General features: G+C 42.3%; 1 protein-coding gene across 1 annotated transcript; it reads left to right on the top strand.

Moving 5' to 3' along the window:
* Positions 1-1,426: 1,426 nt before the first annotated feature.
* Positions 1,427-21,681, top strand: FBXL3 (F-box and leucine rich repeat protein 3). Its single transcript, XM_040341395.1, has 5 exons — positions 1,427-1,710; positions 10,757-11,120; positions 16,063-16,185; positions 17,652-17,823; positions 20,944-21,681. The coding sequence occupies exons 2-5, from the start codon at positions 10,758-10,760 to the stop codon at positions 21,585-21,587; spliced, it is 1,302 nt and encodes a 433-aa protein (XP_040197329.1). The 5' UTR covers positions 1,427-1,710; position 10,757; the 3' UTR covers positions 21,588-21,681.
* The last annotated feature ends 5,886 nt before the right edge of the window (positions 21,682-27,567 follow it).

The following is a 27,567-nucleotide window of genomic DNA, read 5'->3' as shown; positions in this document are numbered from 1 at the left end:
TATATTACTATGATTTTCCTCCCCAAAAGGTTAAAGGAACACTAAAGGTACAATTATATATTTTTTTAAATAACATACATGTTATACTTACCTCCACTGTGCAGATCGTTTTGCACAGAGTGACCCGGATCCGTGTCTTCTGGGGTCCCTCGGCGGCTGTCTCGGCTCCTCCTCGCAAAAGCTTTCCACGTTCATGCGAGCTCCCTCGCATGGTGGAAAGCTTTTGCGAGCGCGCTCCCGTGATACAGCAGCGGCCATAGCCACCGACTGTATCACTCGGCCCCGCCCCCCGGCGCGCCGCGTCATCCGCTGTGATTGACAGCAGCGCCAGCCAATGGCTGCGCTGCTATCAATCCGCCCAGCCTAGCCAATCAACGGCCAGGCTGGGAACCGAGCAGGATGACAAGCACGCGCCCGGGACTTTCGAACGGTGAGGTAAGTAAAACGGGGGCTCGGGGGGGGCGGTGCTGTCAGATGTTTTTTTTACCTTAATGCATAGGATGCATTAAGGTAAAAAAACGTTTACCTTTACAACTCCTTTAAGATAGGAAGACCGGGCAATGCCAGGTATTCAGCTAGTGCTGAATAAACTTGATGTATTAATGTATCTTAAATAGAAAACTATCTGTAGATAGATTTATTTTTTTACTCCAAAAGGAAATTAAAATGTCCGCACGATTTTCTTTATAGTGTTTATAAGCATTAGGACCTCTTTCAAACTGAGGCGGTTTTCAGGTGCTTTAGTGCCAGAAATAGCACCTGAAAACTGCCTCTCATTTATTACAGTGGGGTTATTTATTAAAGGCAAATCCACTTTGCACATTTTTATCTTACACATGATTGGATAATCAAAAATCAGCAGAGCTTCCCCTCATTTCAGATTTACCCTTCAGGTTTACAGCGACTGTGCTTCCAGTGCAAAATTAAGTGCACTTTGCACCTACCTTTCGTAAATAACCCCCAGTGTCTTTTTACACTGACGCAGTGTGCTGTTAGGAAAAGTCTCTTTAGGGCGGTTTGGGAGCGCTACATACATTGCTCCCAAAATGCCCCAATGAATGGGCAGTGCATTTTTCTCGCCTGAAAATCTATTTGGAAGCACCGCAACTTGGGAGGTTTTTCAACCCCGTCTTTGGGGTTAAAAGTAACAAAAAGCGTTGCTTAAACACGCAATGGTTTAGCGCTAACGCAGCTCAGTGTGAAAGGGGTCTAAATGTTTCCTTAGAAAAAAAAAAAAAGTGGGTGTTGAGGGGGGGGTAGCTGACAACCCCTGCCACACATTGCTTAATATAGTATTTTATAGAAACAGCTCCTCCATCTGCGTCATTCTGAGGGTGGTGATGCTCACACACCGGTACACAGTATTATTACACACACAGGTTGCTGTGAGGACTCCAGCCAGCCGCTCACGCCACTTCTCTATGCGCGCTCCCGCATAGGAGCCTCATCGTTCTATACTCGCAGCCATCTCGTGAGGGGAACGCGCACCAGCGACGCCATCTTAACAGACGGGACAACAACATCCATCATAATACGAGGCCGAGCGGTGGCTGTGCTGAGCCTGGTTGTCCAATGAGTACCGGGGGAGGGCTGCGCTGTGACGGGGAGCTGAGCTACAACACTGCAGTCCCGGGCTAATGCGACTAGGAGACGAAGGCATTGAGCGACCACACTTGTGCTGCGAACCACCTCACCGGACCCACCATACAGGTACTGTATACGCACTCTATACTGGGGCCAATGTCACGTGACGCTGCTGGTGGGCCAGCGGAGGCTGTATAGGGCGCGGTCACGTGACCCCCCTCCTGTGCTCTGTGTTTATGGAATGACAGGCGCGCGCCATGGGATGGACGGACGGTCACGTTTTGTCTGTATATAAACACAGCTCATCCCTCCCCTGCTGACCTCATGTCGTTGCTCTTCTGTAAAGGAATATTAGGTTAGATTGGTTCAATGACCACCTAAAGAGGAGCTCCAGTCCCCCTCACGAAAAATTAAAAGTCAGCATCTACAAATACTGCAGCTGCTGACTTTTAATATTAGGACACTTCTCTGTCCAGGGAGCCCGTGATGTCAGCACGATCTTCGGGTCAGGTGCAGCCGCCATTCCTGCTAGGGAACCCAGCAGTGAAACTTAACAGCTGGTTCCCTATTGCACGAAGCGCAGTGCGCTTTCTAATTGGCCCGTCGCCTCCTGGAAGTGGGGAACAGTGCCTGTCAAAAACAGGTCCCTTGCCCCAGAAGGTGCCAAAGTTGGTAGTAGAGGGAAGACAGATGAGCACAAGTTACACTTTTGCGTGGAACTCCGCTTTAAAGCGGAAGTCCACCCAAATTTTTCACTGCCCGGTTCCCTACTGCACATGAGTGAGAAGCGAGCCTTAACTGGTCCCTGCTGTCTCCTGGGACCAGTGTGTTTCCCAGAAGACGGGGAGGGGGGGGGGCTGACGCAAAGTGGCGTGATTCCGGTGGGAGTCTATTCCCGGAAGTGGGTGCAAATACCTGTAATACACAGGTATCTGCACCCCCCTGAAAGGTGACACCGGAGGGGGGAGGGTTCCAAAAACTGGGGATTCCCTTTTTGTGTGGACCTCCACTTTAAGGTTCCATTGACCACTTAGTTGCTTACAAGTTTTAAGTATGTATTTTTTTTGGAACCCCCAAACCAGAGACCCTACCTAAATAATAAACTGGCAATCGTTGCAATATTTTATGTCACACTGTATTTGCGCAGCCATCTTTCAAATGGATTTTTTTTTGTAAAAATAAATAATTTTTAATGAATAAAAAAAAAAAGTAGTAAAGTTTGTCCAATTTTTTGTATAATGTGAAAGATGTTACGGGAAGTAAATAGATACCTAACATGTCACACTTTAAATTTGCGCACGCTTGTGGAATGGCAACAAACTACGATACGTAGGCGATGCTTTAGGCCCCTTTTACATGGAGAAGATCCACTCAGTGGACTCCGCTAGCTTAGCGGGGGGATCGCTCTGTTGAGAGACGGACCTGTCGGAGCCCCACTGATCTCTATGGGGAGATTGGACAAAAAAAGGCAGCATGTCCGTTTCATCAGATCCCATTCGATCTCTCATTCACCTTTAAAAACAAAAAAAATATAACACTTTGCCTTTAAAGTGGACCTTCACTCTCTCGAACAAAATTGATTATTTTTAATCAGGGTGGATAAAAATCAATAATATATATATATATATATATAATAAAAAAAACGGATTTAAATAATAAAAAAAAAAAAAAAAAAAAAAAAAAAAATTATATATATATATATATATATATATATATATATATATATATATATATTTTTTTTTTTTTTTTTTTTTTTTTTTTTTTTTTTTTATTATTTAAATCCGTTTTTTTTTCACATTTATTTTAATAAAATGCTTTTGGAGTAAAAATCTATTTAAAGTAGATGGGAAAGTATATTGTATTTACTTGTCTTCAGTTACTTCCTGGTTTCTTGCCTAGGCAAACAATGTCATATATCCCAGGAGTTTTCAAAAGGGGAGGGGAAAAGGGGTTTTCTCAGCTAAGGACACTCCTGCATGCTTGAGCTAAGAGCAGATGGATTCCAGGAAGTAAATGCTACATGAAACATTTGCCCTTACTCAAGATGGCCGCAGCCAGAAATGCTAGGGGGTTGTTTTCTCAATTGATTTCTCAACAAAATAAAGCAAAGAGATGTGGATGAGGGAGTTTGCTTTGAATATTAAAAATGAATGAAATCGTGTTTTTGGTTTGTGGTGCTCAGATCCAGTGAAGTTCTGCTTTAAGGGGGGAAAAAATGAATCCCTTTAAGGTCGAGGTGCGGAAGTGAAGTTAGACATCGCTCCAGTCCTCCAAGGGCATAGAGTCGAGCGGGGACTTTCTTGGTCTCACCCGGCTTCCTAACCAGCCACCAATCGGACCGGATCACTTCCTGGTTTACCAATGGCTTTGGTAAACCCAGAAAACGGCACGCGGGGGGTCGCACCTATCCCACTGCCTATAAAATTGATCTCACAGTGAATCTGCTGCTGAGACCACTTTTATATAAAAGTCGACCGCTAGCTATAAAAAAGATACCAGGGATATGGCAGCTAGGATTTGAGGGCAGCCTGTGTTGTGTTTACAGTTGTTTGTGTACTCTTCTATAAATTATTAACTTGTATTGTTAGATCCGGTTCACACTGGGGCAACTCGTCAGGTGGCTGACGAGTCGCGTCCCATTTAAAGCTATGGAACCGTTCTAATAGGAGCGACGCAAGTCGCTCCTGACTTAGAAAGAGGTTCCTGTACGACTTCGGGGGCGGCTCGAGGCGACCTGCATTGACTTCTATACAGAAGTCGTTTTGCTGGTCGCCTCTGAAGTCGTCCTCAGGACGACTTGCAGAGCCGCCCCCGGAGTCGTGCCGCGGGAGTGTGAATCGGCTCTAACTATATTGTTTGTCCTCGTGTTGTAAGGCTTTGCGCAAACTGTTGGCGCTTTATAAATCCTGTATAATATTATTAAAGTACAATTGAACTTTAAATCCCGGTGAGTCCCCTTCTTCAAACTCAATCTTTATAAAACTGAGGTATTAATAGTAAAACTTTTCTTCCTTTTTTGTTTTGATGCAATTTTGTGCTTATCTGCTGGATTGCTTCGAACCCCATTAGTAACGGGCACCCCCACAATGTATCCTGGACTCTGTTTGCCCATTTGCGGCACCAGGACCGGCTTGACAGATGCTGCTGGGTAAAGGGGAGGGAGCTGAATGGACAATTGCCTGTGTTCCATCAGATTAAGCAACCAATCAAATCTTGTAACGGAAGTGACGTTCCGTCACGGACATCTTGGTAAATCCCGCACTCAGCTGCAGTAAGCCTACAGTCTGAAGTTGCCAAGCAGACATCTTTTTACTCCCACCGGAGTCTTGCATTACACACTTACTTTTACCCGTAAACTGAGTTTATATTGTGAAATACAGTATTTAGTCTGTGACACTGTTTTGAGTTGTGTTGAATTTTAAAAGCAGTTGTAAGCCTGTTGATCTCACAAGTTTGCTAATCTGACAGAACACTGCTACTTTTAAAATTCAACTTTAAATCCGTGTCACAGAATTCTAAATAATGTATTTCATGATATAAGCTCAGTTTATTGGTAAAAATTAGTGTGAAATGTAAGACTTTGTGGGTGTAAAAAGATGTCTGCTTGGCAACTTCAGACTGTAGGCTGGCTGCGTGCGGGGTGTACCAATATGGCCGTGACGGAACGACACTTCCGTTATGAAATCTGATGGAACACCTGCTCTCCTCCCCTACTTGCTGACCCAGAAGTGACCATCACTTCCAGGTCCCACTTTTAATTTCCCCAGTCAGCATGGCCTGGAAAGGATGTAATGCTACGTATCTCTATTGCAGAGTTTCCCGATTCTTTCTTGTAAAAAGTGTAGAGAGTTCTCTGCTCACTCTGGCAGTCTGCCAAGTTTTTAACAACATTGTCCGTGCGGGTAGATAAGTAGAAACATTGTAAACTCTTCCTTCCTAGGCCTCATGTACACTGCTGCTGGTAAACAGATGTTTAGGCCCCATGCAAAACGGCAGTTTTGCCGCGATTTTAGCTGTGTTTTACCGCGTTTGCGTTTATAAGCGTTTAGTTAAGAAACATCACAAGACCCTCCCTAAGCTCAGTATTATTTAACCATTACAGCCATTTTGTGAGACCAGAGTGAGTAGCAGCTGAGAGAGTAGCAGTGTACTTGTATTTAGCGTGCCACCTGCCACAAGCTGTGGATTGTTTACTTGCCATGTCACCTGCCACAAGTTGTGAATTGTCCACTTGCCATTTCACCTGGCCATGTCACCTGCAACGTCACCTGCCACAAGTTGTGGATTGTCCACTGGCCATGTCACCTGCCACAAGTTGTGAATTGTCCACTTGCCACGTCACCTGACACAAGTTGTGAATTGTCCACTTGCCACGCCACCTGGCCACGTCACCTACCACAAGTTGTGAATTGTCCACTTGCCATTTCACCTGGCCATGTCACCTGGCCACATCACCTGCCACAAGTTGTGGATTGTCCACTGGCCATGTCACCTGACCACGTCACCTGCCACAAGTTGTGGATTGTCCACTTGCCATGTCATCTGGCCACGTCCCCTGCCACAAGTTGTGGATTGTTCACTGGCCACGTCCCCTGCCACAAGTTGTGGATTGTCCACTTGCCACGTCACCTGCCATGTTACCTGGCCACGTCCCCTGCCACAAGTTGTGGATTGTCCACCTGCCATGTTACCTGGCCACGTCCCCTGCCACAAGTTGTGGATTGTCCACTTGCCACGTCACCTGCCATGTTACCTGGCCACGTCCCCTGCCACAAGTTGTGGATTGTCCACTTGCCACGTCACCTGCCATGTTACCTGGCCACGTCAGCTGCCACAAGTTGTGGATTGTCCACTTGCCACAAGTTGTGGATTGTCCACTTGCCACATTACCTGCCACAAGTTGTGAATTGTCCAATTGTCACGTCACCTGCCACAAGTTGTGGATTGTCCACAATGCAATGTTTTTTTTTAATGTTTTTTTAATGGTTTTTCCATCATTTGCCATCATTTTTGAGGTTTCTAATGTACAAAAATAGGTCACCTTTAAAAACGCTTATAAACGATATCACGGAAAAACGCTGGTACTTCTGGAAAAACAAGGTTAAACGCAACTGCCTAAAAACGGCAATAAAGGAGACTGTGTGCATGGACACATAGGATAACATTGAATGTGTTCAGGGGCAGTTGAAAAAAAGTGTCCAACTGCCTCTGAACACGCGTTTAACAGCGTCTCGTGTGCATGGGGCCCTAGGAGCAGTTGGGAATTTTTTTCAACTGCTCCTGAACTTTCCTCTGTTATCTTATAAGTACATGTACACTGGTTTGTTTAGACCCCTTTCACACTGAAGCGTTTTTACAGCGTTTTAGCGTTAAAAATAGCGCAAATAAAACGCTCTCCATGCATCTCAATGGACCCTTTCACACCTAGTCCTGCATGCAGCATCTTTGGAGCAGCTTTTGGGCGCTGAAAAAAGCGTTCCAAAAACGCCCCTCTCCATTGAAATGAATTGAAAGCGCTGTAAAAACGCTTTACCCTTTTTACACCGAGGCACTGCAAAAACGCCCTAAAACGCACATTGGGATTGCAGATGAGGCTTCGTTCGAAAAATGCCCCAGTGTGAAAAGGGGCCTTACAGTCGTTTCTAGGCAGTTGTGTTTAGAGGCTTTTTCTTGAACCCAAAAAATGCATTCAGAAGCTGATTAGAGGCAGTTGAAGTGCCAAATGCGGCGACTCGTGTTTAGCAGCGTTTCATTTTAACAAATTATTATTTATTTATTTATTTTTAAATGCTAGAAGCAAACGCGGCATGTAAACATCAGAATAACCAAAGAAAGCAAATCTCCCCAGATGGCAAAAACATTTTTGACAGGAGTTAATGCCCGTACACATGATTGGACGTTTCGACAACAACGGCCCCACAGAGCTGTTTTATCAGACAATCCGACCGTCTGTATGCTCCATCGCACAATTGTTGCTTTTTCAACGGTCAAATGTTTGCTCTGCATGCTCTCAAACTTTTTGACAACAAATGTCTGATGGAGAATAATCCAATTTGTGTGTACACAAGTCCATCGTATTTAAGTGCAAAGTACAAACACGCAAGCTCAGAACCAATGCTAAACATCAGCCAACAATAGCAGAAGTTGCCCAAAGGGTGGTGGTAGAGAGCTGAAAAATCACGTGATTTGGTGAAAGTTGGCTGAAAATGTTCTGCCGTGTGTATGCAGAACAAGTTCACGGCCAACGCTCTTCGGACAAAAATCCATGGAAAAGTCCGATGGAAGTCTGATCGTGTGTGCGAGGCTTCACTCTATCCAGAATGAATTTTTTATTTATTTTTTCTGCCTATAGTTCTACTTTAAGTGCAATTCTTGATAGCGAATTTGCCACTGAGTTAAAACCGATGAATTTAAGTTGATGAGTAGTTTCTCTTGCTATATATATAAAAAAATCAATATGGTGACAAATCACTGTAACAAAACTGGGTAATCACTGCGGGAAAACTCAAGAGCTCTCCTCCCTCCTTGTGTGTGTTTACTAATTAAATACAGATATTCAATAAAGATGCCAAGATACTTATGACGGAGTCATGGGTGTGGACCAAGATGGGGAATTGCTTCCTTCCATAATTGTAAAATAAATTGTTGGGCGCAGGTATCTTCCTTTTGTGTCACATGCCGAATAAATCTTGTGACGTGTTACGTATTTTCAGAAGAGCAGCTAAATGTAATTCAAATAAAGATTGTTTTTCATATTTCATATTTTTGTCAGCATATTTTGTATTAGTTTAACCTGAAGTAGAAATTAATCTACGTTCTGTGACAATGTCTAATTTTGGTAGCGCTGTTCTTTAAAAGCCAATTTGTTTTTTTAGGGGTGTTCAATCCCCCAATACTGCTTCCTAGAAACATGTGACCTTACCCTCAGCCTATTCATAGGAAGTTGAGCTTGCCAAAGTTCCTTTATGAATTAGGCTGAATTCACACCTTTGCGTAGGTGATTTGCGGCGACATAAAATAGGTGTTTTGTCCCGCGATTTGCGGCGACAAAACGCGTCGTTTTTAGCCTTGTTTTTTGCTGGAGGGGTGATTTTTAACATTGTCGGCTATGCCCGAACGCCGAAGCCGCCCGAAAAAAAGGGTCCGGGACTTGTTTTGAGCTTCAGGCGTTCGGCGTGGAGATGTGAACCATCTCCATAGCCGACAATGTAAAATCACCCCTCCAGCGTATTGCAGGCTGTAATAGCGGCGGGCGTCTGGCGTGAAAACGCCTAGGTGTGAATGCAGCCTTAGAATATGGAAGAATTTGCTTGGCCAGTGATCGAGGTAGTTTGGATGAGATTCAAAAACTGTCTGTTGGCTCCTGGATTGATATGTCTCCTGTGTTCTATATTACTTTTCCCAACACAGTTGATGCTTGGTCCAGTTCTGTGGTTTTTGCAACTTTACTTGAAATGGATCGTGGATTGTATATCGCAGTGATGGCAAACCTTGGCACCCCAGATGTTTTGGAACAACATTTCCCATGATGCTGAACTACACTGCAGAGTGCATGAGCATCATGGGAAATGTAATTCCAAAACATCTGGGGTGCCAAGGTTCGCCATCACTGGTGTATCGCAAACTCTGCATGTTTCTTCTTTCAGCAGAATGTTAAAGCGGCGTTCCACTCTAAAAATTAACTTTTTATTAACAGCTTGCCTTTAATGTAAAACATTTTTTTTTTTACTCACTTCGATCTGGTTGTTACTAGGCACATTTCGTAATCTGCCTAGTTCCTGGTCCTAGGTGGATCAACTTTCTGTCCTAAGACCCCATTGCCTCCTGGGAAATGACGACACTCCTTTCCCAGGAGTCTCTGGGCATTACTGTGCCTAAAAATCGCCCAGCATGCACCTCTCCCTGAAAACCAGGAAGAAAACTGGGCTTCACATGCCCACACATATGATGGATACGGCCACAACATGAGCTGGAGGATATAAGGCAAGTGTTTGCAATGATTTCTGGAACGCCTGGGGAGCTATTAATATGTTTTAAGGGCTATTTAATGTGATTAATTAATTTTAGCTTTCAAACAAAAAAAAAAAATATGCCCGGAACATCGCTTAAAGAGGAAGTATTCTAGGCTTACCTGTAGGCTAACGTGGTTGTAAAGGGTTTACAGCCACTTTAAAAAGGAAAAAAACAATTAAATTTAAGTCTCCAGGCCTTCCACATTTTCTGCCAATGAGCAACAAAAGAGCCGGTTCACACTGGGGCGACTTGGGATCCGACTTCATGTCGCCTCAAGTCGTCCCAAGTCGCGCTGTAGAGAAAAACAATGGAAGTGAATGGGAGCGGTGTTAATACACACGACTAAAGGCGATCCGACTTCAGAAAAGGTTCCTGTACTACTTCAATCCGACTTGTAGGCGATTTGTACCCATTGATTTCAATAGAAGTCGCCTCAGAAGTCAGATCACTGTCTTAACTGAAGCGACTTTCCAGGAAGATAACATACATTTCTCAGGCAAACCTCTCCCTCCCCCTCCCTCTCCCAGAGCTGATTGTTGTTTTATTGGCCACTGGAAAGTCTCCTGTCCTGGAGACGACTTCAAGTCGTGTTGTAAATCGCCCCAGATCGCCCTGTGGTTCATGTTCAAGTCGTGTCAGAGTCGCCTCTGAAAGTCGCGCTGGAAGTCGTGTCGCCCTAGTGTGAACCGACTCTCAGAACCCTATTTTTGGATCTAGTAAACTTTGACACACTCTGTTAACTCTATTTGCTCTATTTTCTTATTTGTGGTGTCAGCACTTTTTACACTTTTTACTTCGAATTTTTGTGTTTGCAGAAAATTATATATACTAATGAGAAAATATAATTTTTGTTTTGTGTTTAAAGTCTAAACTACACAGATTTTCTTCTCTCACTAGCCAAAGGTTGGCTTCAAGCTCTGAAACTGTGACAAAGTGAAACATTATCTACTAACCTACATAGCAATAACATGACACCATAAACAAATGTACTTGAATGATCAGTTCATGCAGAGCCTCAGTGCCCTCCTGCACTGTATTGGCTTCCTTCCCTACCCACATGCCGCTGTGCAGACTTTGACACGTGTGGGTTTGCTAATCATATTACAATTTCTTTCTTATGATTGTAGATGTCTGATGTGTATATTCTCTTTATATATAGGATGAAAAGAGGAAGAATGGCCAGTGATACCAGCATTGGTTTATCAGTAGGAGAACTGGGGGAATTGTCAAAGAGACCTAAAAGTTCAGGAGATAAAACAACAAAGATGTCATCACATGACTGGGGAAATCTACTCCCAGATATAATACTACAGATTTTTCAGTATTTGCCACTTTTGGACCGCGCACATGCATCACAAGTGTGCAGGAACTGGAACCATGTTTTTCACATGCCTGACCTGTGGCGCTGTTTTGAATTTGAACTTAATCAACCAGCTACTTCCTACCTAAAGGCAACACATCCTGATCTGATCAAACAGATTATAAAAAGACATTCAAATCACCTGCAGTATGTCAGCTTTAAGGTATGTTCCTGAAACATCTAAATGCTTGGCATTTTATGTATTTATTTAGAAACCAACAATAAAATGTGGATATGTGGAGAGGTCACACAGTGGTGGGGAAGAGGGGGGCGCAGGGAAGAATGGTTAAAGCAAAGGTATGTGAGTATACGTGACAAGAGTTCAGCACTGTAGTGTGAGCGGGAGTTGCGTTCACTTGCGAAAAGCTGCCATCAATATGCATTTGTGATAGTGACTGCTACTACTGCGCATGCACAGGATTTGATGACATATTGTGATGTCAGAAACATGGTAGGGTCCGGTGCTTGTGCAATAGTAGTGGTACAGACCAAACAATACTGTGTGTGCAATGGATTTCACCACCATATTGACATCATTTGAGAGTGTTTGGTTGAAGCTCCCCATCCACATGCCCATTGCACTTGTGAGAAAATCAGATATAGAGGGTTAAATTGCACATGGGATAGTCAGCCGGGAATATCAGCATTGTGTGCAACCAGGGCTGTGGAGTCGGTTGATAAATGTTCCGACTCCTCAGTTTTATGTACTTCCGACTCCCCGACTCCGACTCCTCTGTATTAATATGCGAATGTATTTTATACATTCCTTGAGGGAAAGAAACGCAACCTACCACAGGACTACTGGCTGGGAAGCCAACAGTCTACTGTATTGCACAGTTTAAGCAAAAGACAAACACAATGAAAACAATCAAGTGACTGGATAGTAGCAGCAGGCATAAACATCAGGAACAGGATTTTTACCAGTTCAAAAATACAAACCACATTATTTGGTTGTTTTAGAACAAAAACAAAGCTTATCTATAATGAACCAAAAACAAAATCTGTAAAACCTAGAAATGGTTTATATTAATCTTGAAATGTAGTTATAGGCTTAGCAAATGCAAATCAATTCAATGTAGAGTTCTAAGGAAGAGAATTGCCTCTGCCAGATCCTCTTTCATAGAGGCTCTTAAGTCAGACTTTATTATTTTTAGGGCTGAAAATAATCTTTCGACACTGACTTGGGTGGGTGGCATTGCAGTAACTATTCTGGCCACATCACTAACGATCTCTGGATAAACAAGGATGGCTTCTTCAACAGTAAGTTTTGATGAGCGATCATACTTTTCAACTTCTTTTAGTGCTTTATAAAACTCCTGTTGGAATTTTTTTATTTGGACACTTACTGGTTCTCTAACATGCGTTCCCTGTAAAAGCAGAACACAACACTATGGAAAGTATAAGTATTGCAGCTCCTAATTGTGCGTTGCGTGCCATATAGTGAAGCACATGAAAAGCATGCTTCTTCACGGTCACTTAACGTGTTCGTTTTGCGGTTACGTGAGGCACTGCATGCATTGGTCTTTATTCTTACAGTAGAGAAGTCATTAATTATAACTTTTTGTGAATTGGCACATTTAAACTTGCTTTTTTTTTTTTTTAATTCCAATCTAAATTTAGTAGGAGTCGGAGTCGGGGTCGGTGCATTGTTTGCCGACTCCGACTCCAGGTACCCAAAATTTCCCTCGACTCCGACTCCACAACCCTGTGTGCAACACACATCCACCTGTTATCTTAACCACTTAAGACCCGGACCAAAATGCAGCTAAAGGACCCGGCCAGGTTTTGCGATTCGGCACTGCGTCGCTTTAACAGACAATTGCGCGGTCGTGCAACGTGGCTCCCAAACAAAATTGGCGTCCTTTTTTTCCCCCCACAAATAGAGCTTTCTTTTGGTGGTATTTGATCACCTCTGCGATTTTTAGTTTTTGCGCTATAAACAAAAATAGAGCGACAATTTTGAAAAAAATGCAATATTTTTTACTTTTTGCTATAATAAATATCCCCCAAAAATATATAAAAAAACATTTTTTTTTCCTCAGTTTAGGCCAATGCGTATTCTTCTACCTATTTTTGGTATAACATTTTTTTTACTACTAATGGCGGCGATCAGCGTTTTTTTTTTTTTTTTTTTTTTTTGTGACTGCGACATTATGGCGGACACTTCAGACAAATTTGACACATTTTTGGGACCATTGTCATTTTCACAGCGCTTATGGGGTTATGTGTGACCTAATGTGTTTTACAACTGTAGGGGGGTGTGGCTGTAGGTGTGACATCATCGATTGTGTATCCCTATAAAAGGGATCACACGATCGATGACGCCGCCACAGTGAAGAACGGGGAAGCCGTGTTTACACACAGCTCTCCCCGTTCTTCAGCTCCGGGGACCGATCGCGGGACTCCAGCGGCGATCGGGTCCCGCGGCCCCAGGGCTTCAGACCGGGTCGCTGGGTATTAGCACAGGACGTACTAGAGCTGCACGATTAATCGCCAAGAATCGTTCTCACGATCTTTTTCCTGTTGCAATTCTTGACACAGGGTTTCACAATCTTTGACATGAAAATAATTTTCTCTCTGCACTTTGGTATGCAAAGAATTTCCTCTCTACTCTCAGCCAAAAGTCAAAGTCTGGGCAGCCTGCCAAGTTTTGAAAACATTCTTTATCAGTGGAAAGTTAAGTCTAAACATTGTATCACATCAAAGGAATAAACTTCTGTATGTAAATTAGGGAACGTTTAACCACTTAAAAACCAAACCTTTTTCTGACAGCTCTTTTCAAGTTAAAATCAGTCATTTTTTTTTGCTAGAAAATTACTTAGAACCCCCAAACATTATATATTTTTTTAGTAGAGACCCTAGAGAATAAAATGGCGGTTGTTGCAATATTTTATGTTGCACTGTATTTGCGCAGCAGTCTTTTTAAATGCATTTTTTTTTTAAAAAATTACTTTAATGAATTAAAAAAAAACTAGCCAGTAAAGTTAGCCCATTTTTTTTTTTTTTTTTTGTATAAATGTAAAATATTTTACGCCGTGAGAATCGTGATCTTCATTCTAAGCAAAAAAATCGTGATTCTCATTTTGGCCAGAATCGTGCAGTTCTAGGACGTACCTGTACGTGCATGTGCCCAGCCGTGCCATTCTGCCGACGTAAATGTGCAGGAGGCGGTCCTTAAGTGGTTAATAACCCATTTTTGGAAAGTAGACACCCCCAGGGTGATATCATGCTTTGTTCCATTTTTTTGGGGGGAAATTAAAAAGCATTCTAGTATTGAGGGGAATAAAACACAGAGCTCGGTAATGGTGCACTGGATACATAAGTATACAGGTTATACAGAGGGAGGGCAGGAGCTTAATGTACATTGAAAATCAGGTTCTAGAGTGGAATCCACATGTAAAATAAGCAGGTGCACTTACACGAGATGTTGTGCTCCTAGGTGGTCCTCAAGTATTCCGTTTTATTACCAGGGCAGATGGACTCTCCAGCCATAGCCAGCTCAGAGGTCAGAGATGTAAACAGTCCGAGATTACAGGGATTGGCACTTGCTTGATTTGCAGATAGCCTGTGTTAGAGCCCTTTCACACCGGAAACGTCTATAGCGGAGCGTTAAAATAGCGGTAAAACACCACGATTTTACAGCGTTTTCAATTCATTTCAATGGAGAGGGGCGTTTTTGGAGCGTTTTATGAGCGGTTTAATAGTGCTATTTTTACCGCAAAAAAAGGCAAAACGCACCAGTGTGAAAGGGCTCTAAAGGCTGAGAAGTCTCTCATACAGCAACTTTGGGAGGTGCAGATATACAATGTATTACCAAAAGTATTGGGACGCATGCCTTTTACATGCACATGAACTTTAAAGTGGTTGTAAACCCACATTTTTTACTTTTACCTACTGGTAAGCCTATAATAAGGCTTACCTGTAGGTATAAAGAATATCTCCTAAACCTGTACGGTTTAGGAGATATTCCCCCCGCAATGCGCCGCTGATTGCCGAATTGAAGTCTCCTGTGCGCATGCGCGGGAGTGACGTCATCGCCGCCCCAGCCAATCACAGCGCTGGAGTTTAATCGTTGTTTTTCTTTTCAGATGCCCGTGGGGAATAGGCATTCCTATGAAGAGGCGTAGATGATTGACGTTAGGCTAAGGCGCGTCACGCGTTCCAAAAATAGCCGGACTGGGACTCGGCGCTATACGGCGCCTGCACACAGACTAGGAGCTGACTGCGCAGGCGCCGTATAGAGCTGAGTCCTAGTTCGCCTATTTTCGGAACGCTGGACACTCCTTAGCCGCACGTCAATCATCTACACCTCTTCATAGGAATGCCTATTCCCCGCGGGAGGCAGAAAAGAAAAACAACGATTAAACGGTATGTACAGCAAAAAAAATGCAGCATAGTGTACATGTCGGCAGTATGCTGGATGGAATGCTATATAATTGTTTTAGGGTGAACCTCCACTTTAAGTACGTGTAAAAGGCTGGTGTCCTAATACTTTTGGGAATAGTGGATGTTGCTACTTTATAGATATGCATCCCAGAGTCCGTGAAAGAGGTAGGTTCTGTCCATTAGGGTTCTTTACGTTTTTAGTGAGGTGATGCACAGTAAAAAAAAATAAAAAGAATACTAACAGGAAAGTCTCGGGTCTTGTGTTACATTTAGTGTAGTAATGCAGTGGCTACTTGAAGACAGAACTTTGTTTACAAGCTGATTATTTGCTGAGTTTAAGGCTGGCTATATACATTATACAATGTTTTTGCACAATACCCCCTTAGAGCCGGTTCACACAGGGACGACTCGCCTTGCCGAGTCGCTCGGCAGGTCGTGCTGCTCCTGTGTGAACCGGCTCTTGGAGTTACCAAAAAAACATATAATATCAGGTCAAACATAAGCACTTTAAATTTTTTATGCAGTCAGGCAGGCCGTTGCACTACATAGTTGAAAGTAAATATGAAGGAAATTGTATAATGTATGGCCAGTTAAATGCTCAAGTGCAGCTTTTTAGGAAAACATTTGAATTCAAACTGAATGATGAGCCTAGTTGTTCATTTAATCGTTGCATTTTACTGTAAAACACTATCATGCATTATACTTTGTCTGTATCGCAGGTGGATAGCAGCAAGGAATCCGCAGAAGCTGCATGCGATATTCTTTCGCAGCTGGTAAATTGCTCCCTAAAAACTCTTGGACTTATTTCAACTGCAAGACCAAGCTTTATGGATCTTCCAAAGGTAAATGCTGGTGTTTGTTTTGTAAACCGGTGATTTTAATTTCCTTCTGCTAAATCTTAATGGGTGCAATCATTTCTTCCTTTAACCACTTGCCGCCCGCCCTATTACAAAACGACGGCGGCAAAGTGGTTTCAATATCCTGACCAGACGTCATATGATGTCTTCAGGATATTGAGCTGCTGCGCACCCCCGGGGGCGCACATCGAGGCGATCGTTTTTGCGAGGTGTCAGTCTCGCGTGATCAGCTGTGTCCAATCACGGCTGATCACGATGTAAACAGGAAAAGCCGGTAATCGGCTTTTCCTCACTCGCGTCTGTTAGACACGTGTAGAGGAGAGCCGATCGGCTGCTCCTCTGATGGGGGGGGGGGGGGTTGTGCTGATCGATTATCAGCGCAGACCCCCCGAGGATGCCCACACTGGACCACCAGGGATGCCGTCCGTGGAATATTCCAGTGTGCATTGCTCCAAAGTACGCAGCAAGGACGTATTGGTTTCGACGTGAACGTAAATTACGTCCAGCCCTATTCACGGACGACTTACGCAAACAATGTAAATTTTTCAAAATTCGACACGGGAACGACGTCCATACTTAACATTGGTACGCCGCATGTATGCCACCATATAGCAGGGGTAACTTTACGCCGGGAAAGCCTAATGTAAACGGCGTATCTGTACAGCGTCGGCCGGGCGTACGTTCGTGAATTCGTGTATCTAGCTGATTTACATATTTCTAGGCGTAAATCAGCGTACACACCCTTAGCGGCCAGCGTAAATATGCAGTTAAGATCTGACGGCGTAAGAGACTTACGCCGGTCGGATCTAATAGAAATCTATGCATAACTGATTCTATGAACCAGGCGCATAGATACGACGGCTCAGACTCAGGGATACGACGGCGTATCTGGAGATACACCGTCGTATCTCCTTTGAGAATCTGGGCCTATGTGTCCACGTACACATAGGCTTTTAGTAGAGTTTAGGAGCTGCCGCCTTTTAGGTGAACTTCAACCTCCCTCTCTCCTGGAGGTTTTTTTCCCGGCCGTGAAAAAACGCACAATATGGTAAAATCGCAATATATATATATATATATATATATATATATATATATATATATATATATATATATATATAGGCCGATGTACACAAAGCCTAAAACTAGGTAACACTATACCTGTTACTTTTGCTGGACGGCTTTGTCTAATAGTTGAAGTTATAAAACAAACTTACTGATTGGATCACCGGGTGTATTTTAAAGGAAAAAAATAATGCAGCCATCACATCTAATAATTGGCAAACGGCAATATAATACATATGGCTTTAAGTACTGTAACTTTCCTGTATGGGGGGGGTTATATAGTTGTGAGGTCTTGTCAGTAGGACCTTCTGCATGGTACTTGTATGGTTAACTGCATTGTCATTTTACAGCAGTAACACACTCTCCTGTTTTTTCTTTCTCCTTCATAGTCGCATTTCATATCTGCACTTACTGTTGTGTTTGTTAATTCAAAATCCCTCTCCTCACTTAAAATTGATGACACTCCAGTTGACGATCCATCTCTAAAAGTGCTAGTGGCAAATAACAGCGACACATTGAAACTTCTGAAGATGAGCAGTTGCCCACATGTTTCTCCTGCAGGTATGTATGTGGACAATATACGTGATTTAGCTTAAAGCTGATCTCCATGTTTCTTTTAACTTTAGTTTGTTTGGACTTCCCATATAGCACTGTAAGTAGTGGGAAGCTGATGCTACATACAGCATGCCCAGCAGGCACACCTGTTCGTGAAGGAAGTACCGTATTTATCGGCGTATAACACGCACAGGCATATAACACGCACCCTAACTTTAAGAGTGAAGTTTTCAGGAAAAAGACTTTCCACAGCCCCCTGCATTACAGTAGTTCATTTGGGCCAGCTTGGCTCATAAAAACTATTTAAAGGCATCGTAAACATGGAGGTATGCTTTACAATGATTGAAAGTGTGTTTGTCAACTCCAGAAAAAGAAACATGACTTTTTGAAAGATTTTTTTTGCTTTAGGGGATTACTTTCCACAATTTTATTATATAATAAAAAACAATTATGAATTTCTGAATTTTTACCAATAATTAATGCAATTTATTTCAATACATTTTAAATTAAAAGCCTTTTTGTGTAAGAACAATACAGAAAAATATGAAAACTGAGAAGTGTCGATATCAACAGAAATCATTATATCAGGCATGTTCCCTTGGTGGGAAATTATCATGTTGCATAGAACGCAGTCCTTCAACTGTTACAAAATACGGTAGTAACAAAGCACAAAGGACACCCGCATAATTGTGGCTGTCGGCAAGCAAACGTGACATAAAAAGTGTTAACCCCTAGATATACATGCATGGAAACACAAAAGTTCCTAAGTCATCCCCACTCCACTCCAATGGAAATATTTATCAGAGAAGAGTGAGTATAACATTAGGTTAGGGATACTGTCTAGCAGGGTTTAAGGGGAACAATGCAAGGGTCACATGCGAAGGGAGGGCAGAGTAGAGTTGGGATGAGTACTAGACTGTTGGGTTCATATGTAAGGGGATCATTGGGATAGAATGATGCACTTGTCCTACATGAATAAGTTGTGATAGAAGGGATAGAGACTATACAATAGAGACATTTTCCCAGTTGGGTTTTTTTGGCAGCTAAAATAGACAAAAATGATTTCAATGTAGTAAAAAATAGAGTATTTATTCACATATATAAAAGTTATTTATCAAGAACATGGGGCAAAAAGTGTGTTGCATAATAGAAAATGAGTAGCGGCATGACAAAGAGACATGATTTACATGAAATGTATAAACAGTACACAACATTGCATTTATACGGCGAATGAAATGTGTTGCAGTATAAACTGTTCCTAATGCGTTTCGACCTTACTGGTCTTCTTCAGAGGTATTGTAATGTTGTGACTGGAAGGGAACACATATGAATTAGACATCTCATAACATATTGGTATGAATCTTTAATTAGAAAAAAATCATTTTTAAAAAAGTAACATTTTATGACCACCCACCATTACATTCATATAGAAAGACCTTGAAGTAAGGGAGAAGGGGGTGGAAAAAGACTATATTCTGATATTTTTCAATGGATGATGTTGGTGTCTTCCACACTTTAGTAATTGACCTATTTGCTGCTGTAAAGGTAGGCGTTACTAGCAGCAATAGGATGTCTTGAAAAGAAGGACTTCTAATAAATTCTTCTGGAGACAACTACCCAATGCCTTCTGTTATAACTAGGGTTGCACCGATAATAAGCATTTGCAGGAGTATCGCTATCGTGCAAATGCTCCGATACCTGAAACCTATACTTTCAGATTCAGTTCTTTCAGCTGTCAGCGTGATTTCCCCACTGCAAGCTGAATTTTAAAAGAAAATAAAAAAGTTGGCAAGTATCGGTTGTTAAAAAGCAGGTCCGAACAAAACGAAGTCCCCGCAATTGTAGCTGTCAAAGATAAAAAAGCTGGGCAATGTTTATCAACAACATTGCTCAGCCGCTGAAACTGAAAGATAAAAAGAAACATTGTTTCTTTTTGTATCTTTCTGTTTATCATCTAAAACAGGGAGAAACTTTAATCCGCAGATGAAGACAATTTAAAGCAACCTGTCAAGTTAGAAAAAATAAAATTTCCTTTTTTATTTATTTATTTATTTAATACAATTTTCCTCCTACTTAACCCCTTATTAAACCCTAATTTAAGACAATTATTCCTAATTAACTCCTTATTCTCCTCCATTTATTAATTTCCTGATGTTTTAAAAAAAATTCACTTCCATTTTATAAACTATTAATTAAAACTTTTTTTGGTTTGCTTTGTTCGTTAATCTTTTGACAGCTTTAAGGCCCCGTACACACGACCGGATCTGTTCGCTGGGATTTATCCGCGGATCAGTTCCAGCAGGCAAATCCGGTCGTGTGTATGGCCTAGCGGACTTTTTTTGGCGGACATTTGTTCAGCCGACCGTTTTCAAGCGGATAAAAATTTCTTAGCATGCTAAGAAATCTATCCGCTGGAAACCTGTCCGCCGGACTTATCCGGTCGTCTGTACAGACTCACCGGATAAGTCCGACCGATCCCCATCCCTCGCATGCGTCTAAGTGATTCAACGCATGCGTGGAAGTATTTACCTTCCAGGGTCGCCGCGTCATCGTCGCGCCGACAGCGCGGCCACCTCACCGCATATGTTTTCCGCTGGGATTTTGATCTGATGGTGTGTACAGCCCATCAGATCAAAATCCGGAGCAGAAATGTCCGATGGAAACGGTCCGGCGGATATTGCAGATATTTGCACGTTTCACATTTAAAATTTAATTATTATTTTTATTTTTAAATTATTTAATTTGTAAATAACTTTTCAATGCTTTGTACCATTGCCGACAGCTGAAGTCTATAAAAAAGCATTTGCGGTAATGGTAATTGGCATCAGTGAGTATTAAAAACAATTGTTGGTACTCGTAAAAATGTTATCTGTGCATCCCCAGTTATTACTGCTATATGCCGGTCCAAAATGTTGGTACTGCTGGGCACTCTGACCAGATATGTCAAAAGGTGCTCTGAAAGAGTAAGCCTCTGAAAAGTGGTGCAGTATAGGAGGGAATTGCCTTCGATATAAAAGAGGTGACCAAGTACCAGTGTATTGTGTGTTTTTTTTTTTTTTTTTTTTTCTTATATATACCTGTAATAACCTATACCAGACGGCTAAAACATTTTAAATCTGATTACAGGAATCTTGTGTGTAGCTGACCAGTGTCATGGATTGCGAGAGTTGGCATTGAACTATTATTTACTGAGTGATGAGCTCCTCCTGGCACTGTCTTCAGAAAAGCATGTTCGTCTGGAGCACTTGCGTATTGATGCTGTCAGTGAAAACCCAGGACAAACGCACTTTCATACCATTCAGAAAAGCAGCTGGGATGCTTTAATAAAGCACTCTCCAAAGGTGAACTTAGTCATGTACTTTTTCCTTTATGAAGAAGAGTTTGATCCCTTTTTCCGTTACGAAACACCAGTTACACATCTGTACTTTGGAAGATCGGTAAGCAAGGAAGTGCTTGGCCGTGTTGGCATGACATGTCCCCGATTAGTGGAGCTTGTCGTGTGTGCCAATGGACTTCGTCCACTTGATGAAGAACTGATCCGCATTGCAGAGCGATGCAAGAGCCTGACGGCCATTGGACTTGGTGAATGTGAAGTTTCTTGCTCTGCTTTTGTAGAGTTTGTTAAAATGTGTGGTGGCCGTTTGTCTCAACTTTCCATAATGGAGGAAGTATTAATCCCTGACCAGAAGTATAATCCGGAGCAAATTCATTGGGAAGTATCCAAGCATCTTGGCAGAGTCTGGTTTCCAGATATGATGCCTACTTGGTAGGATGTGAACACGCTTCATTTCCAGTGGGTTTATGAAAGAGCACCTTAAATCTTCAATATATTGCATGGCAAGCTAATAAACGCTTCTAACAGTTCTCCTTCTTTGTTTTTGCTTTATTTAAATCAAGTGTGTAGGAATTGATTTATTCAGTTCACACTAATTATTTTGGAATATCTAGGGACCATTGCACAGCTTTTTTTTTTTTTTCTGTAAATTCTGTAGATTGACTTAAAATATAAATGTGTGAATGTTGGGCCAGAGACATGTACTTTGCTCAGTGTCCTTTTCAATGATTTTGTTTTAAGTATTCAACGTGCAAAACAAAGGGCCAGATTCATAGAAGAAATACGCCGGAGTATCTACTGATACTCCGGCGTATTTTTGCCGCGTCGTATCTTAATTCGTGATTCACAAACAAGATACGACGGCATTTGGCTAAGATCCGACAGGCTTACGGCTTTGTACGCCTTCGGATCTTAGGCTGCAATACTTCGGCCGCCGTTGGGTGGAGTTTGCGTAGTTTTCCAGCGTCAGGTATGCAAATTGGCTTTTACGGCGATCCACGAAGCTACTCGCGTGCGTTACGTCGTCGAAAGTCGTTTTTTCCCGTTGCAAAGTTAAGCCTGTTTTTTCATGGCTTAACTTTACACCAGCCATGTTAAAGTATGGCCGTTGTTCCCGCGTCGAATTTTTAATTTTTTTTTTCCGGTGTAAGTACGTTACGCACGTCGCCATTCACAAACACGTCGGGGCACGGTAATTTTCAGAAAGAATCGCGCAAAGCACGTCGGGAAATTTACTAACGGAGCATGCGCAGAACGTTCGGCGCGAGAGCGAGCCTAATTTAAATGGTACACGCCCCATTTCAATTAGGCGGGCTTGCGCCGGACGGCTTTACGTTACACCGCCGTAAGTTTACACGCAAGTGCTTGGTGAATCAGGCACTTGCGCTGAAAACTTGCGGCGGTGTAACGTAAAGACGATACGTTACGCCGCCGCGATTCTTTCTGAATCTGGCCCAAAGTGTCTAAAAATGTACACTTAATTTGTAGACATCTTTTCTGGAGGTGTATTTTGCCAAAGGCAAAGGGCATCTTTTGTACGTACTTGATGCATCTGTCAATTGTATGTACTTTAATAAATAGGCCCTACTTTCTTGTCTCACAGTTCTCATTTTCATAATAATCCCTGGTGGAATGAAAATATCTCTTATGTTTCAGAACATTGTGTACACACTTTTCATTTTGCTTACATAAGGAATAGTAGGTTTAAATGTGTAAGAACTTTAGAAAAGTTTAAGAATATCTATGTTGTGATTGTAAAAGTATATTTCTCTCTGAATCAGACATGTCATATAAGTCTAACTGAATTCTGCAGTATACAGTGGAACCCTCGGATTGAGAGTAACGCGGTTAACGAGCGTTTCGCAATACGAGCACTGTATTTTTAAAAATCCTGACTTGGTTTGCCAGTGTTTTGTCACAAAACAAGCACAATTCAAGCCACAGCGGTGTGCAGTACCGTGTTTGGCCTGAGGTGGGTGGGGGGGGCGTGGGAGCCGAGTGGAGCCGTTTTGAAATGCTCGGCAATACGCAGTTCCCGAGGCCGAGCTGTCATCGGGCCTTTCCGTGTGTTCCCGAGGCTCTCCGGCGCCCTCTGGCCGCATGTGGTATTCCATACCATTGAAGTCAATGCGGAACAAATAATTTTTGTTTCCATTGACTTCAGTGGGGAAACTTGCTTTGATATGTGAGTCCTTTGGATTACGAGCATTCTCCTGGAACGGATTATGCTCGTAATCCGAGGTTCCACTGTATATAGGTAAAGCTCTCGTCTTTCACTTCCTACTCTTTACACATTGCTTTTTCCTGATGCAATGCAATACAATTCCCGCAATCGCATATTTGTCAATATATTTTAATTCAAGTCCATATCAATTAATGAAAGTTGAATTTGCAAATTGGCAGTTACTGACTGAAAGAATAAACTAAATAAGACCACAGACAAAGATTGGCAGATGGTACTTGTATTAAGGCACAATCTTGAGACAAACATTGTGAGTATGACTGTCTCAAAGGGTGTGGTAGGGAGATTACTTAAAGTGACACTGTCATTAGATAACACTTTAAAGGCTGCTGACATACAAAAAGTGAAATGAAGCCTAGTACATACGGGCCGAATTTCGTCTGGCAGTGGCCAGTTCAATAGAAATTGTCCGACATTTGGCCCGTGTGTACTGCAGTCGGTCTGACAGAAGCCGGCCGTTCTGTTGAAGGGTGGTACCCCTGTCAGAACACTAGAGGAGATCGCTGTACTAACATCAGATAGTTAGTACATCGGCTTCTCCTGAGCTTGTCAGTTTTTTCGTTTAACACTGCAGGCTGTACCAGGCTTTACTGATGCTACCCTTGCTATAACAGTTCATTATGCCATTTGTCAGGAAAAACCTTGTAGTTTTCTTCTGCCACTGATATGAGGCAGAGCCATGATGGGATTTGTAGTTTCACCACAGCTGGAGTGCCGATGTTGCCTACCCCCTTCTCTAAGGAGTATAAAAGGCTTTCTGTATTAGGCCCTGTACTGGCCCTGATGTCTCCAAGGAGTCTGGCTGCTGCCAGTGAGTGACATCAGTGTGTTCCAGTGCTGCTCACAGGTAGAGAAAATGCAGGCCGTCCCCCTGAAGACGTTCATCCAAGGAAACGTACGTCGGAGGCGGTACCTGGTCACGTGACGTCCTTCCCGTCCTGTGAGCTGACAGCTGGGAACTCGTGGTAATGCTACGGCGGTGGCGTCTATCCCTGTAACCGAAATTTGAACCGCAGATTGGCGGTGAAAACGTCTGCAGCCCCAGTGCCGGGTAGGCACCTTTACAGTAAGAGGCCATTTGGCTTTCCTTTGTTTTTATTGATGTTTTAATTAAAGCAATATCACGCTATTGGATTCTCCTGTTGTTTTTTTTTTCATATATCCTAGTTGGAACGCCTGGAGATGAGGTTTACATATCTTTTTCCTATCATCATGTGTGCAGGCACAATCCTGCTCAAGTCTGTGTGACTATCTTTTTAATTAAAGTAGTCAACTCGTTCTGGTAAGAGCATTTAATTTTCAACACACCTTGGGTGTAAAGAAGATAAAAGTGTGGTGGTGGCACTCTCTACTTTTTTCACTATAGCAAGATCACGGCAAAAATATGAAGATTTCATTGTCTATTTATGCACAGTATTGGGTCTTTTCTGTCATTGGTTTACCTATGACACAGAGACATCTGTAAATGTATTGGATTCACCTATGACACAGAGCTATCTGTAAATTTATTGATTTTTTATTTATTACACTTTATTGGTATTTATTTCACTTTATTGTTTATATTTATCTTTAAATCACTATTAACTATTTGTGGTTTAGCGCCCTCTATCTATTTCTTCAACCATTGCAATTCAGTATTGTTTAAGAGGAGCAGCTGTTTTTTTATTTTATTATTGTTATTTTATATTGATTTGGCGCGGAATTTCACCCTTTTCACGATCTTTCCCTTGCCTAAAACAGCAGTCGGAGGGATTGTACACATGCAGAGGGCACATCATTTCTACCCCCTGCTGTGTTTGGAGGGCAACAAGTTATTTAAGTGAATGGCGTTGCACTGTGTTGGGGAGAAGTTTTTGGGGTTAAAACAGGCAGTGAGGAGGCAGCATATCGCCTCTGAGCTGCGTGTCAACTACCCTCTGAAAAGGGATCCACTGTGGATTATTTTCAGAGGGGCGGATACCAGTGAAAACGAGCCTTTATTGACATATAGATGTTAAAGGGGTTGTAAAGGTTCGTCTTTAATTTTCTAAATAGGTTACTTTAAGCTAGTGCATTGTTGGTTCACTAACCTTTTCTTTCGATTTCCCTTCTAAATGTTTTTTTTCTTTGTTTGAATTTCTCACTTCCTGTTTGTCCTCGGTAAGCTTTCCACCACCATCATCTGAGCGGTGGAAAGTAATTTAGAACACCTTACTGAGGAGAAACAGAAAGTGAGAAATACAGACAAAGAAAACAAAGGAAAAAAACATTTAGAAGGGAAATTGAAGGAAAAGGTAAGTGAACCAACAATGCACTAGCTTTAAGGAACCTATTTAGAAAATAAAAAACAAACCTTTACAACCCCTTTAACTGTAGGTCTGTTGTAGGAAATACAAAATTCAAAGCCATGGCAACTGTAATATTTTGTTGCATCTGTTAAACATGTTCCCTGCTCATAGCTACCTTGTCAGAGTACAGTTGACAGGTTATTACTATGCACATTTCAGAGTATGTTTGACATTTCAAAAGTGTCTGGTAGTAATAGTATGTAGATGAATTAGTCCACTACTTAAAGTGGTTGTAAACCCTTTACAACCACTTTAAACTACAGGCAAGCCTATAATTAGGTTTACCTGTAGCTGCAGTGGATTTCTCCTAAACCTACACGGTTTAGGAGATATCCCTGTATTTGCATGTGCCGACGTTGCTGCATGAAATAGTATTTGACATTCAATATAAATCCTATTCTATCTATTATACCGTATTTTTCGCTCCATAAGACACACCTGACCATAAGCTGCACCTAGGTTTTGGAGGAGGAAAACAAGAAAATATTTACCAGTGCCCATGAAATGCAGCCTGACCTGTGCCAAAAAAATGCAGCCTGACCATTGCCATTAATGCAGCCTAACCATTGCCATTAATGCAGCCTGACCATTGCCATTAATGTATAACATTTAATTAAATTAAAAACACAGTCCACTTTGCTGCAAAGATGGTCACTGGCTGCCTGCAGGAAGAGAATTGATATATCGTTGATCAGTGTACTCTGTACAGCTCTGCACAGCACAGGGAAATGCATTGTTTCAAATGATTTCAAGGTAAAACTGTGCTACTCAGTGATGAAGAGTGGAGGTAAAGGTTGGAAACATGCAAAAAGAAGGAAGGAGAGATTGTCCCTGAATTTGTGCTCCTGGAAATGAGAGCCAACTTCATTATCCCTGTAAAGGGTGATTTTCTAAAAGATGTTCTTAATGCTGAGCTGGGGTTAGGAAGAGAGAGAGGGGTCAGTGAGAAGTGCACACTCGCTTGGAATACTCCTGGGGGCTCTCTGGCACATTCAGTAGTATATCAGTGTTTGTCGGCTGCTTCTTTTTAATCTTCCCGCCCACCTCCTTCACAGACAGAACACACAAGCAGGGAGGGAGGGGCGAGAGAAGGGATGCATGAAGCTGCTCGGTCAGGACAGGCTGCAGGCATGCTGGAGGTGGAGTTGGTTGGAGCAGCGTGAGGATTGGATCCTCTCCATGTTGTAGGACAGCTGCACTTCACGAGCCGTCAGCTGCACTATCGGCACACAGTGACAGAGAGAAGAGTGGCCATCGGAGGAGAGGAGCAGGTGGATGAGTTTTCCACAGACAGGAACTAATTTCTACACCCCTCTCTTACTTCTCATGATGCATGGCGGGGGGGAGGGGCCGGATGTATATTCGCTCCATAAGACGCAGAGATCTTTCCCCCATATTTTTGGGGGGCAAAAGTGCGTCTTATGGTCCGAAAAATACGGTATGTCTCATTCACATCTATGTGCTACAGTTTAGTGTAAATGACAAAGGAAAACCCTATAGGACCATTCACTCCTACCTGTGTGTGATATCGCACATTCTGCATACACACAGAACCGTGTTTAAACTATAAGCATGCTGCAGTGGTTTGATAGGATCCATTGCATTTGAGATGAATGGTGTCTTGGGGCATTCTGCCTTGTAGATTTTTATTTATTTTTTTCAATATTTTTTTTTTTTTTGAGTCAACAAGACAATGTCATATAAGGCGCAAACATATCCTAAACGGAGTAAAAATACAAGAATGCCTTTTCCTCAAAACGTTAAACAGAGATCTCAACATGAAATATGCTTTGTGAAAATACCAGTAAAAATTCAATACAATATAGAAGGTTGCAATTCGTTTACAT

Source organism: Rana temporaria, chromosome 2, assembly GCF_905171775.1.
Source record: "Rana temporaria chromosome 2, aRanTem1.1, whole genome shotgun sequence".
In the NCBI taxonomy this organism is placed as follows: domain Eukaryota; kingdom Metazoa; phylum Chordata; class Amphibia; order Anura; family Ranidae; genus Rana; species Rana temporaria.
Note: the sequence above shows the minus strand (reverse complement) of the source record. Positions and strands in the feature narration are given on the sequence as shown.